At 31.4% G+C, this 15,082-nt stretch overlaps 1 protein-coding gene and 1 pseudogene across 1 annotated transcript; one reads left to right on the top strand and one right to left on the bottom strand.

Moving 5' to 3' along the window:
• Nucleotides 1-533: 533 nt before the first annotated feature.
• LOC125834605 (RING-H2 finger protein ATL77-like) lies at nucleotides 534-1,272 on the top strand (annotated as a pseudogene).
• Nucleotides 1,273-1,346: 74 nt separating this feature from the next.
• Nucleotides 1,347-6,353, bottom strand: LOC125834604 (AT-hook motif nuclear-localized protein 10-like). The gene is made up of 5 exons (XM_049513742.1): nucleotides 5,929-6,353; nucleotides 4,781-4,839; nucleotides 2,423-2,554; nucleotides 1,953-2,114; nucleotides 1,347-1,843 (listed from the first exon to the last, which is right to left on the bottom strand). The coding sequence occupies exons 1-5, from the start codon at nucleotides 6,323-6,325 to the stop codon at nucleotides 1,613-1,615; spliced, it is 981 nt and encodes a 326-aa protein (XP_049369699.1). The 5' UTR covers nucleotides 6,326-6,353; the 3' UTR covers nucleotides 1,347-1,612.
• Nucleotides 6,354-15,082: the final 8,729 nt, after the last annotated feature.

The following is a 15,082-nucleotide window of genomic DNA, read 5'->3' as shown; positions in this document are numbered from 1 at the left end:
AATCTACTAGATTAGTTTGATTTTGGTTTAAACCAATAACCAATCCAAACCGAACCACCAAACCCCTATATATGCACTATACAACCTATTTATTTCCTAATAAATAAATGTTACCATAATGGGAAAATTACAAACCCAGATATTATGGGAAAAACAGACGTTTTTGAATATGTACGCGATTAGAGACTAATCTTTTTTTAAATAAATTGAGTTTCAGAGTACTCTAAACATAATGTATTTAAGGAAATATTATGTAATTAATTTATATAAGCAAAATTAAATTAATATTTCAAAGTGATGTCATTGGTTGATAAGATACTGTTAATTAACTCCTTCCAACCATAATTAGCGTATGTTAATATTTCCATTTTGGAAACGGAAAGTCTATTCATATGAAATTAGGTTAATCCAATCCATATCATAGTTGGTCAAAGATTTATTACTCTCTATAAATCAATTAACAATGAAGCACTCAACATATATATTTTCAAAGAAAACGTACGTACAAGTGTGTTCATAATAGTCTTTTCAATATGAGTCATCGCAGTTACTTGTTTGGTTATTGTTGCGATGTCAACCAACTTTCCGAAAAACAATCTTCTCATGATCCATCTTCTTCTAATTTACCCCTTTTAAACATTAGCTCTTCTTTGCACATTCGACATGATAATTGGTATTCAAATAATGTACCACAACTTTACCGTACAGGAGTAAGAGAGGAAACAATATTGAAACATATGTCTTTCTTTCTCACCTCTTCAGTTATCTTGTCCTACGACAATTTTTACTTTGCTATTTCACAACTGTTTGGGAATTGGAAATTAGAGTTTCAAGATGTACGTGACTCTTTAGTAGGAAATATAATGAGTCAGGTGCGTAATATTGTTGAGTCTAACAAGGGTTATTGCGGAGTGTTGGAGTTATCTGTGGTTGTAAAATTGGTATCCCGTGATGATGTTATTGAGGAAAGGATTTCGTTTCCGGGAGAAGATTTATCATCAGAATATGGTGTGGTATGGTGCCAGCTAGTGAGTCATCTATGCAATCGTTATTAAAGAAGATAGATATTGATGAAGAAAATATAATAATACCAAAGGCGATGAATGCATGGTGTGTCTAGAAGAGCTTGTGAAGAAGGAAGCAGATCAAGATGAGGAGATACTTAGCATGCCTTATTGTTCTCATATGTTTCATGGAGAGTGTATCACCAAGTGGTTAAAGACGAATCATTATTGCCCTATTTGTCGCTTTGAGATGCCCATGGAGGAATAACTCATCATCGAATACAAGAACACCCTAGTATTACCAAGTAGTTTTAGCAAATCTTGTATATTGAGATAAAAAGATTTTCTGGAACTGGCAAGGAGTTTTATATAACTTCAAATTTTCTGCCTCGTCGAGAAATAGAACTCGACAATTTCCAAATAAAAAAATCAACTGATAGCAATGAGATCCGTTTAATGTTTACACAACGGTGCTTATATAATAAAATTAGAAAGAAAATCTAAACCAACACCAAGGTTGGCTTCTCTAACAACGGATGGATGGAATATCAACACAAAGTTCTCGATATGATAATCATTGAAATGAGGTAAGTCATCACTCCTATCATTCACCAGGGAAAGTTATTAGCAACTACAGGAGTGCTAATATTCGAAGTTTCACCAAGCTGATTATGAGGGCTCACAGGCTCACCACTGGACTCGCTTACAGTTCCAAGTGACGATGGACTTTTAGCCGCTGTTGATCCAGGGGGGTGCAGCAACGATGGCACGCCAAAACCATCAGAATGATCCAATTTCAACTGCTTTTGACCTTGCATACCAAAACTGCCTACAATAACCTGCAACAAATAAAGGTCAGACAAGATGACATTCTGAACTGTACAACTGTAAGAAACATTTTCAACATAATTATTGAAAATATGAGAGAAGAAAGTCATGTAACAACACCTGTACAGCCGATGCAGCAGTAAGAACTCCTGCCACACCACCACCTAGAGCATGGCCATCTGGTCCAGCTAGTAACACACTCAAACCACCTGTCCTGATGTGCTCGCCACCAGATTCTGATGGTAAAAAGTGACCAGACAGAGACAGGATCTCAAACTGTCCCTGAGGAAGTAGCAAAAAAAAACGCCTTCAGAAAGGAAAATATACATCTTTCAAGCCATGGGAAGGATATAGCAAAATGAATTATTTCCCCTGGAGGTCTGCAAAGTGTCTAACACTTCACTAAATGATTCACATCATACTAAAAAAGACAACACAGTTCAATGACCAATGAAATTTGTGTGGCAAGTTCATATTATGCTTTAATATATCAAAGTGATGTCCATTGTTTGACGGTATCATAAGATACTGTTAAATCCTTCCAACCATATAAGTAGATAATTAGCATAAACTGACTCAGTAATACGAACCTCATATGTTACATTTCCAACAGACATTGCTGCTTGTTGAAGTGTCACATTAGATATGGAGCCATTAGCTGACATGATGCAGACAGCTTGAGAGGTACTTTGAGAGAATGACATTAGTTTTGCCCATACATCCTGAGAAGCAAAAAGACACTGAATAAATTTTTCAAACATATAAAAGCAACTACATCAAGACTTCTAGTTTAAAGAGAATCACAAATACTGCCCTTCATCCCAATTATACGATGCCTTTTTCTTTTGGGACATTACAAAATATGTGAGACGATTCAATCCTATACAACTTTCAAGAATCCAACATTCCATTAAATGTTTTCCCAGTAAATCTATCGAGGATGATGTTATCCCAGTAAATATAACTTCAATCTAACTTCAACAATACTTTCTTAAAATTTGTTGCTGATAATGGTGGTGTCTGAACCAAACTTGTGTGCACCCCAACTAAGTTATCGGATACATGTATCTTTCCACCGATAGTCATACAGATACTAGGTATTTTGTCTACCAACACTTGACACAAATGGGAAAACATACCATAGCATTTGCCTTTATTGAGATTCAAATGTAAGTCTCTCATGGCATTCATTCCAACTTCATTGACCTTTAGGCCACACCCATAGGCCATTACTTTACAATTTTCTTTAACCAACACTAAAATTGATGTATTATAAACACTATACATATATAAGTCCATATCCTCTTAATTACCATCATTAAAAAGGATGAAGAGAGTCCTATGTTTATTTATCTCCCCTCCCTACCCTCTAAATGGTAAACTATCTAAGTGCATTCGTTGAATTAACACGGATGCATTCATTTTGGTTATAGTAACTCCAATTTAAGCTCACAAGTCACAACAACCGGTATCACTTTATAAATATAGAAGGTTGGCCATGTAATTTAAAAGCTTGCAAAGTATAATGGCACATTCCTGTGAGAGAAAATATTAACACCACATCTCCAAAAATCTTTCTCAACTTCTAAAAAGAGCAATACAAAGTGATAATATTACCCTATTTAGCCCTCAGAAGCATAGCTACAGAATGTCTAACCAAAATAGATACTCTGTTTCTATCTACTTATTCTAAGCAGCCCTGGACAATCTAGCATCGTCGTACTACACAAAATCAAATCTCCATAAAGGCCAAGATTTGGTTTAGATGCTGCTAGGGAAAAAAAACAAGTCATGTTTTATAATTTATGCATTGCTTATGAGTAAAAGGATCACCAAATATAATAGTCAGCAACAATTAAAGAAAATAAATGGGGACCATCCCAGAAAAAGGGAAGATGATAAAGCCGTCTGCAACGTTTCCATTATAATGATTAAGAAAGTATACAGGTGTAAAGACTACAAACTTTCCATTATTTAAAGAAAAACTACAATCAGGAACTAAAGGATTAGTCCCAACAGATCAAACTTCTACACGTAAAATGAATTTCAACTTTCTTTTTTTTTTTCTTTTTTTTTTTGAGAAATGGCAAGTGTATCATTGATATAGCACGAAGAAAGTGCTATCAAACTAAATGAATTTCAAGTAGAATATTATTGATTGTGAAAGAACATCAAACATTGTTAGATGTTTGAAACAGAAAACTGTTGAAGAAGTTGGAATGTACTAGTATGATACTGTTTTATTTTTTAAGGTATTTTATAAAGTATCAGCAAAGCATTTAGCATTGAAGCTTTATTAGCATGTAAATTATCGAATATGCAAAACAAAAAGACACCTTCAACTTGTTAACTGTATTATCTAACTAGTTCACCAAGAAAACAATACATTACCTTGTATACTAATATACATGCTAAAGATATATTACGAAGTTTGTACGGAAGCAGAAAGTCCTAAGAAATTGAAGTAGGCATTTATTTAGGTTAAAAGGGAAGCCAACGAACAACATCCAATGTACTTCAACAAAAAAAAAAAGATAGTGGGTTAGGAAGGTAATAAATGCATCTGTAAGAGAATAAACTAGGTGGTAGCATCACCTCTAGTGAAAAAAGAAAAGAGGGAGAGAAAGAAATCATTCAGCTATTTCCTTAGGTCGAAAGCTGCAGTGAATAAGAAAGTCTGAGGGCCTAAACAGTCAGATAAAAAGAAGCTCCTGAACTCATACCATCTTCAGTCAAATGGGAATTACATCCGCGAATTAAACACAGATTCTTCTGCTCTCTTTTGTAAATTAGTCTAGGATTAAAAGGGAGTGAGCATGAAGCAAAGACAAACAATACAAAAGGCAAGGAGCATCCCATCCCTCTCCAATCTACTAAACAAATGCAAAAAGAATAGCAATGCAGACATCAAGATAGAAAGAGATAAACAGCAAATTAAGGCCGCACACCTCCCCTGCTTGTACTGTGATAATATGTGGTTTGAATCCAGTCCCTGCACCTGCTGATCCTGCAAATAATATCTTATCAGTAACTCAAAATTTTAGTAAAATCAAAATAGCAAAGCAGCTGAACTATGAAGCATAAATTGGACAGGGTAAATTTCACAAAGGATCACATAACTATGACTTCTTTTCACCAACATCCCCTAACTATGTTCTAGCCCAAAAAACACAAAACTATCACCCTATCAACACAAAAGTCATAATTACCGGAAAATCCAACCTTCTGATGTGTGATAACTTTTTACTATATATTTTAACCTTTTTTATTTTTAATCTTATACATACATACCCAATTAAAAGAGGACTGACATGACCCGACCAAACTTTTGAAAACTGTAGTTAATTGAATATATATTGAGAAGCGTTACATTTTGTTGGATAGTAAGAAACTAACTTTTATGGAGAAACAGTTACTACGGTTGGTCATTAGTGCATTGAAAGGTTATCAATGCATCAAAAGTAATAATCTTGTGATAAATTATTTCCAATTCATTGACTCTTTTAGTTATCTGATGGATTAGAGTGTTTTCTTGAAGTAATCATTTTTGTGCTGCAAAATCATGTAGATGATTTATGAAAGAAAGCGTTTAACGGAGAAAAGGTTCCTCCTTTATCTTGGTAAGTTAGCATATGATAAGAATATTCAGTACAACAAGAATTGTGAACCAATATAAAAAGGGTTCATCCTGTTCAAGAAGTGCTCCGCGACTAGAATGGGTTCAATATTTAAGAGTGGTCTCCACGCCTCAAACACATTACTTCCAAGTCACCAAAGAATTAACTCTACCTCGACCAATGCTTATATTAAACAAATCATTAACCTCATTCTTGGTGTTTCAATTTTTTCTTAGGCTGCAATGGTGCTACCTAGAAGGTAAAAGCAAAAAGCTAAGGGAATACCTGGTATAATTTATTTTCTTTTCTTTTTCCATTAAAAAAACTAGTGATTATTTAATTAGATAAAAAGTAGTAGCAACAATTAAATAATATTCATGTCAGAGTAATCAGCTATTCATATAAACAATTGAAAGCAAAACAAACACAAAAAAAGATAGAAGACAACATACAAATAGAGCGATATATAGCTGAATTACCTAAATCACCCAATTGTTGTTTCCTCCCAGAACCAGGTGGTCTCCCCCTTCCTTTTTTCCGCAAAGGTACATCTCCTCCCTCCGTAGGCGAAACTCCACCGCCAGACTGCGCCGCCGACGGAGGAGAGACAATCCCCGAGTTGGCAGAACCATCGGGAGCATACTTCCTCGGCCTTCCTCGCTTCCTCTTAACCGGCTCAATTGAATTAGGGATTGTTATCACTGATAGATCGGGAAGGGGAACGGTAATGCCGGGGGTGGGAACTTGATAAATCTCCGTCGTCGGAGGTGGAGATGAAATCGGCGGCATGATAGGGTAGTAGGGCGTCGTAGCACCATCGGATGATACCAAGTGCTGCATTGATGCGTGAACTCCATTGGAATCAACAAAAGACATTCTTCTGTACTGTGTTTACTTTTAAAAATCCACTTTGTTTTCACCAGTCGGTAATCCTTGAGAAAAAATACTTTTTTTTTTATTCCATCAAGGTAAATAAATACTTAAACCCTAATCAAAATAAAACGTGGAAAATACCTCCACACATGAAAAGGCCCAATTGTATTCCACAAAAAAAAAAAAAAGTACACGTCAGAAATTCTATTTATTTTTCATATTAAGTGAATTTGTGAGGTAATGCAAACTTATTAAGAAAAACATATAATGACATAATTTCAACTAAATTTTCCACTATTACCCTTTTTGAAATCATAAATATACCTTTGTAAAGGGGAAGGCAAATATGGAAAAAAATTCAAATATCTATTTTAAACTTTGAATAATTCAACTATTTTGAACAATGAAAAAAGTCAAAAAAAATCCAGTCAATACTTCCTTTGTCCACTTTTAATTGTCATGTTGCATTTTTTGAAAGTCAATTTGACTAATTTTCAAAGTTAAATTAGATTACATTAATTCGATATTTTAAATAATAAATTTGGATATTCAAAAACTATATGAAAAGTACTATAAATTTCAATTTTTTGCATATCAATATGATGAAAAAATATATCGTAAAATGTCAGTCAAAGTTATTATCGTTTGACTCTAAAAAAAATGATGACAATTAAAAGTGAACGGATGCTACCAATGCAACCTCCATGATAGAACAATATCACTTGCACTATGCTAATGTTATATATGAAATATAACATTTTTATATCTGAAAATCCAACCAAAAGGGGAGATTTGTTAGGGTTTTGCCTTGATTTTCTTACCATAATTTAAGGTTTATTTTTCCTTAAAGAAAAAATAAAACATTACCATAAATGTTTTTACGTTTCTTGAAAGGAAAATATAATATTATTTTATATTTGGTTTATTCTCTCCTTTAGGACTCCTTTTCTAGTAAGAAAAGATTTTAGGACTCTATAAATATAGGTTTGTTTTCTTCTAACACAAAACAATAACATCCACAATGTAGTCGTTTAAGACTTTTGTTTATTGAGAGATTTATTCTCTCTAAAGTTTCAATGTTTTTCTTTATATTAGTTTTGATATAATAATATTTTGATTTTTAGTATAAGTTTTTGTTATCTAATTTATCGACTATATGATTTGCAATTGTAAGCTTCCGCATGACGCCATAATCACCCCTTCATAACCCAACAATATTCAGGTCCTTAACGCAACAACTGGGAGTACCAAAGCCAATTCACACACTCAGGGAGCAGAACGGAGTGACGAACATTCTAGCTAAGGGCGGAAGGAGATCGCAAACTATAAATACTTATATTTTTGAAGCTCTGTGCCTTTCAAGCATGGGAAGCAGACAAGACTGGACATTATTATGACAGGATTGTAATATTAAACAACTCTAATTCAGCTATCGAGGAACACCCCTATTTCTAATTCTATACCGATATCAGAGTCATTAGGCTTCAAAATTAATTATATATAACTATACCTATTTCTACAATATAATTGCTTTTCCTTTTTATTTTAACATCGTCATTTTGCTTTGACATATTTGTGATAATTATCGTGTCTGTCTATATATTATTTGTAAGTATTACATGATATAGAAAAATTTATTCAGTTTCTTTATGGTCATCTACAAAGAACAATTCTTCTCTATTAGAGACGATTCATTGCAATATGGTCTTGATAGTTTATTCTGATTTAGGATTTAGCTTTGATTGTTCGACTTCTATTGTCATTTCTTCAATGATTTTTGTTATATTCTAATGCATATTATCACCTCACATTGTATCAAGTTTAAGTAAATCATATTGTTCTGCACTCTTGCCCATATTCTTTACCAATTAATGTATAATAAATCTAAAAATAAATTTTTTTGAAAACTTAGTCGTTCAGAAAATAAAATGTATATAGTTAATGATCTATTCGTTTGTCCAAAAAATAAAATTATAAATTTATTTTACCATAACATATTATTATAACGTATGCTTTTTTCATCTAATGTCATTTCGTGTGAGTTTTGTCTAAGAAAATATTTTAGTCAAACGACATTGTATTTATATTATATTGTATATAAGATCTTAGGTGAAAATGTAAGAATATTAAATGAATAGGGTAGGAATAAAAATTATCAGTTTCTATTTTCTATTTATATGTAAAATTAGACCTTTCAAATAGGTAAAATACTTATTTGCTTCTAGTGTTGTCGCATCAAATCAATAATAGTTTAGTGATTTTTGAAGTACAAATATGTATTTATTAACTATAATTAAGTGATAAAAGTGAATGTTCAAACATACGTCATAGTTCAATTAATTCGGTGTCACATTTGATGCGAACAAATTTTATCATTCAGACATTGGATCTCTAGCAAATAAAAATATAAGCATTTAATTTAAAGAAAAAGATCAAACAAATACAATCAAATAATGAAATTTAGGTATAGACTTTATCTAATCAAAGATTAGGTCGTTCAATCTAATATAAATTTTGCTTTCAAGTAATGTTGCAATGCATGTTTGATTTGAAGACTATCGAATCTTTTTATTTATTTTTTTGTATATTTTAGTTGTTTTGCAATGATACAAACACAAACAAAATTAATATATTCATCAATAAAATTATCTAATTCAGGAATTGTTACCTTTCTTCTATACAACATATTATATCCGAATTATCACACAATTTATGAACAATGGCCTAAAAATATTCTGATTATACTCAAATTTTAAACTCCAGGATATTTTCATGATTGTCCTACGCAATCTAGAGTTTTTTCCATCATTAATTCAAGTCAAAACCCTCTTCCAAGAATCGAATTACTAAGTTAGGGAGAGGAATTACCTTACCTTTATCAAATAATCTAATGGAAGACCGTAGAAAAACGTCCTAGGTCACCCTTTATCTTCACAAAAACGAATCTGCAGAATAATGAGCGATTTTAGGACTTCTCTACATAAATTTGTGACTTACCCCGCTATAACTGCAGCCTCCAACCCATTGTAGTGGTCTCGCCATAGCGGAATCACACCCGCTATAGCGGCTTACACGGAAGCAAGAACTCAGAAATACTTTCAAAACTCGTCATTCACAACATACCCTCAAACCTTAACATCCTAAACTAACGTTTTCAGTGGCGGATCCAGGATCTTAGGCATGTGGGTGCTCACTTCTCTTATTATAAAGTTACTATAAATGCATTGTATAATTGTATAAGTGTACAACTATTTAAACGTTATAGTTAAAAATTCTTCATTTCTTAGAAAATCTAAGAAATGAGGTCCAAATTTTCCTAGCTTCTCTTACCAATTATAACTAATAATTTACTCTTGCAAACTTTCCTCATTTATTTTTATGTTAAGGAAATGAGCATTGCACAACCATTAAAAAATTCATCACCTATACTATTACGAAATTCATTTTGATGTACTTCATGGATGAAAAAGCTCGTTCCACAGAAACAATAGCAACACGAAGAATGAGAGTCAAATTGATAAGCAAATAAACATGTAGCCAAGATTAATGCAGATTTGACTTCACCAATACTTTAGCAAAGTCACTAATTCTCTTCAAGTTGAAGAACCTCGTATCAAAATTACGAGCATAAACTATAAAATTATCACGCTAACAACTGAGATCTCGAAGCTTATTGCTATCAAACTCATTTTTATAATACTCGGTCAATATCATTATCCTGTTCTTATCAAAACCACCAAATGAACTAACTGAATTCAAGTTAGTCATACCAAGTAAGTCACTACTCACAACATTAAAACAGTTATTAAGCTCTTGAAGATGTAAATTAATAAAGACATAACAAATATCAACACGCAAATGATGAGAATATATAACATCAAGAGATTTACGCTTGGACTTTCCTGGAAAGTATCTACCATTAATGAAAATGTAACATCAAGAACTGCTAATTGCCGCTAAAAATACACATTTAGCAGTAATTAAGCTATTATTGTTAATTAATTGTCGCTAAAGGTTATTTTTGTTTTTGTATCTATACATATTGATACATAATTTGCAAATAAAATTTTAAATGTTATATCAGATGTTGATCACCTACTGTTAACTCACGAGTCAGGCAAATCAGTCTTTGGTAGGGGTGGGCAAAATCAGTCCAAATATTCATGATTCGTCTAATTCATCTATGTTTGGATAAGTTAATAATCCTCTTATTTTATTATATGGACTCATTTGATCTGTTTATTTCATCCCATTTTAAATTTGGGCTACTATAATGCAATTCAAATTGATTCATGAGAAATTACAAATGTCTTTTTCAAAACATTCAAATATAATTTCTCATGAATCAATTTGAAATGCATTTTAATATGATATTATAAATAATAATTTATTTTATGTACAAGAAAATACATGATGTGAATGAGAGATATGTTTCTAAAGATTACTAAGGCTTCATTAATTAATTTTCAAGAATGAGATCTAACTTCCAACCTATATTATGTTGTGTGGTCAAATCCAGCTAAAAAAGACTATGGAAGAACATTTATGAATGTTGTAAAAGGTTGAGATCTAATTATGAAAAATGTATAATTTATGGAGAAAAAAATGGGTTGTTGCTGGAGAGAATCGATCCCTCGACCTACAGCCCGCACCCACGACATTTAAAACCGGGCCCTGAACCAAAGCACCCATCAATGCTTTTGTTCAAAATCTTAATGGGTGCTCATATCTATTATATATTCATTTTTGCAGATTTTCTATATAAATATACAAAAAAATTGTCGGGGTCAATGGGTGCTCAAGCACCCGGCACGCTCTATGTAGATCCGCCCCTGAGCGTTTTCATGCCAAATTCGATATCGGGAGTTCTACTCTCCCGATTCACTTTTGAAAGGCTATATAACCTCCTTAATGTCTTTGTTAATAGGAAAATCAAATCTTACTTGGACATTTTACTCAATACTCTCCTGAATTGTCATTGACCTGCCTTGATCAAATTTTGTCTGAAATCGACCTTGTCAAAAAATTTCAAGTCAATACCAAAAACAAATCTTACTCAATTCTTTCACCATTGATTCATGCATAACGATTGGAAGGGGTCGTCACAAAAGTAATCCCGACTCTTTTTTTTGTTGGAACTTCTTTAAGAAAAAGTGATGCTTTTATTCTTTTTATGGCTTTGTGTGCTTTTTTTATTTATTCTTTTTTCATTATGAAAATTATTTATTATAACTAGGTCTATTTGAAAAACTAGAGCATATTTGTCATTTACTTTAACGGAAGACCAAATAGAAACACGTGGTGCAATCTTACAGAGGGACCCTATTTGACCAATTAATTGTATAAATTATAGGAATCACATATTATAAGTACTAAATAACATCTTATCCCTTCTAGTTTTCTATTTACCAAAAATCCCTTAAAAATGATGTTTGCGGGATGCATAGCATTGTGCACGGGATACATTAGGTTTGATACATCCCACATAACGGGATACATTAGGTTTGATACATTTCACATAGCGGGATACATAACGTTGTGCACGGGATACATAGCATTGTGCACGGGATACATAGCGTTTGATACATTCCACATAGCGGGATACATAACGTTGTGCACGGGATACATGCGGGATACATAGATAAATAAGGGATTTTTGAAAATTTTAAAATAAGTAGGGATAAATGGATATTAAGGTAAGTAAAGGAGTGTAGTTAAGTAATTTGTCCTAAATCCAAAATTTAAAAACCACCCATATCCGCCCATCAACCTGGTTAACCCACCCGTATAACCCATTACTCAGGCTTAAGCTAACCTATCCAAAAACCTAAAAGACTCTTTCGTTCATCTCACAGACCAAAAACCCTAGTTCATCACACTTAAGCGACTTACTCATCCCCTTTCTATTCTTCATGGATTCACTCCGATTTGATCATAGGTACTCACAGTTTCACTTTGCTCATCTCAAAAATCGTTGTTTATGTTTGATTTTTGCTTGTATTATCATTTGTAGTGTGTAAGAAAGATGTTGAATTTCGATTTTCACTAGTATCTTTAATTTTTGTCTAGAATCTGCATTTTATAATTATTTTTAGGGGATTGTTCACATTTATCTTAAAAATGAATTGTGCTCATTCTTTCGTTTTCTAGGGTATTACGGTAGTGTCGTTATATGCGGATTTGTTAGGGGGTTTGTGCACCTTTATGTTAAAAGAAATATTTTTTCTTGTTTGTGTTTAGATGTATTGCTCTGTGTAGTGTCGTTTTCTGTGATTTATGACATTTTTATCATCTTCTTTTGTCGATTGTCTCCATCCCTTTCTTTATTCCCTTTGTTTAAGTCTTTATCTTCTTGTTTTGTCTATTTGTTGTATGTTTGTCTACTTGTTAGGGTTCCTTATTATTGAGTTCGAAGCCAAAATGGTCACTTTTTTCTTCCAAAATGCATAAAGGGCCATTGAATTTTTTTTTATACCAAAACGGACAACACACTACTGGGACAGCGAGATCCTTTCTCAATAATGCCGTTAGCAGCATCTAAAATACATTCTTTCTCGCTCACTGAACTATTTTTTTCTTAAATCGCTGCAGGGGCAGCAATTTCATCAGATTTTTAAAAAAATAGCTACAGAACCAGTTATATCTTTCAAAAAAAACTAAAAAACAAAACAAAATCGCTACAGGGAAAGCACTACAAAAAAAACTACTAAATTGTGGCGGTTAATTTATAGGGGTCATAACAAACCCCTACTACACATTCAATTTGTGGCGTTTGTGCTAACCTCTGTAAAATAATTCATTTTATGGCGGTTTAAGTGTGGAGGTTGCAAAAGTCCTCCTCTATAAATTCAATTTGTGGTGTTTGTGCCAACCTCCGCAAAATAATTCTTTTTATGGCGGTTTAAGTGTGGAGATTGTAAAAGACTCCCACTATAAATTCAATTTGTAGCATGTGTTTCAACCTCCCCAAAATTATTCTTGTTGTGGCGATATTCTTGTGGGGGATTTTGCACTACAAATGAACAGAATGATCCTGGCGATTTATTTCACATATAATGACGGCTTATAATTAACAATCATAATTTTTTTGCTATTGATAAATGACTTATGTAATTTGTATTACGGTGATTTAAAATCGACATAAAATGTTTATTTTATATAATATTATCACTGTATGAAATAATATTTTAACAAATTTGACCCTAAACAATCAACAATCATGTAGTCACAAATTTAGATCCTATTTTGCACTTTTTATGAAATCAATAAACATTCATAATAACTTTAACACTTTAGCCTCATTTGTATTCATTAAGATTAAGACGTCTGAATCTAAATGCACATTTGAATGATTAAGATCTTATTTGTAGATCTGAACACTATATATATATATATATATATATATATATATATATATATATATATATAAAGGAGAAACATAGACAAGGTGATGTGGCACCTCTCTATGGCCTCCATTTGCATTTATCTTTTTTCTCTATTTTTTGGCTTTTTAAAAAAAAATGTAATTATTATATTGTAAAAATAAATTACTAAATTTATTACAAATAAATAATTTATTAATGAAGGAACATTTACAACAAAAATTCTTTACATTCTTTTTTTTATTTGTTTGTCTCACTTATAATAAAGAAGAAACATAATTTATCTTTTTTTCCTCTTTTTGGCTTTTTTTTTTAAAATTCAAATTAATTATTGTATTGTAAAAGTAAATTACTTAATTTATTACAAATAAATATTTTATTAATGGAAGAACATTTACAACAAAAACTCTCCACATTCTTTTTTTATTTGTTTGTCTCACTTCTATCATGAAATGATAATAATTTTTTTTATATTTTAAGTATTTTTCTCTTTATTTTTTTAATTTATTCACAAGGAGATCAGCTATATTACCCATGACTTACCCCTCTTCAATTTTTACTTTTAATAATATTCATAACTTTCATAATTTTTATGTCTATAACCTCCAAACATAAATTTTGTCTATATAAATTCATATTTAGTTTATGAGGATTCACATACAAAATTATTATTTCTCTTCTTTATCATATTTGTTTGTGAATTAACTAACATGTAACAAAAAAGAAGTACACGAATGTAAGAGATATTTCATTCTCAACTCTTTCTTTTTATTTCTATGTACTTAGACATGCTTTTTTTTTTATATATTTTTTTTATGTTTGTATTATCATTCATCAAGCAAGTATGATTTTTAAAAAATGACTTTGTAATTCTTAACAATGATGTATTGTAAGTATGCAATTATTCTTTCTAATAGTCAGTTTTCCAAATATAATATAGTTTGATAATAATATTTGTTAGATTTCAAGAAATGATTATTATGTAGTATTGTTAGTACTATTGATAAAATCATGTACAAATATATTACATATAATTTAATTTTTTTGTTTCTTTTGATATAATTATTTTAAATCAGTATATAATATTTTTTTTATTCAATAGATTGCGTATTATGAAGAGTTTGACATATGGAGAAAAATATGGTGGCGGATCTAATTGCAAATGAAGATGATAGAAGAGGAAAAAATGAAGCATAATTAGAGATTATTTTTTTAAAAAAATTGACTTGTATTAGTAACTTAGCTACTTTGCTAGAATTTTTTTAAATTTTGGTTTGTATAAATAATGTAGGTAAATGTATTGTCAATGTTAATCATTTGATCCTTTACTATTCTACTTTTTCTTTGTTATGAAGCACAATTAATATAATTATCCTAT

This window comes from Solanum verrucosum, unplaced genomic scaffold (assembly GCF_900185275.1).
Source record: "Solanum verrucosum unplaced genomic scaffold, falcon-dt-bn FXZP01000287.1, whole genome shotgun sequence".
Lineage (NCBI taxonomy): Eukaryota > Viridiplantae > Streptophyta > Magnoliopsida > Solanales > Solanaceae > Solanum > Solanum verrucosum.
The sequence above is the reverse complement of the archived record's forward strand: the minus strand, read 5'-3'. Positions and strand labels throughout refer to the sequence as shown.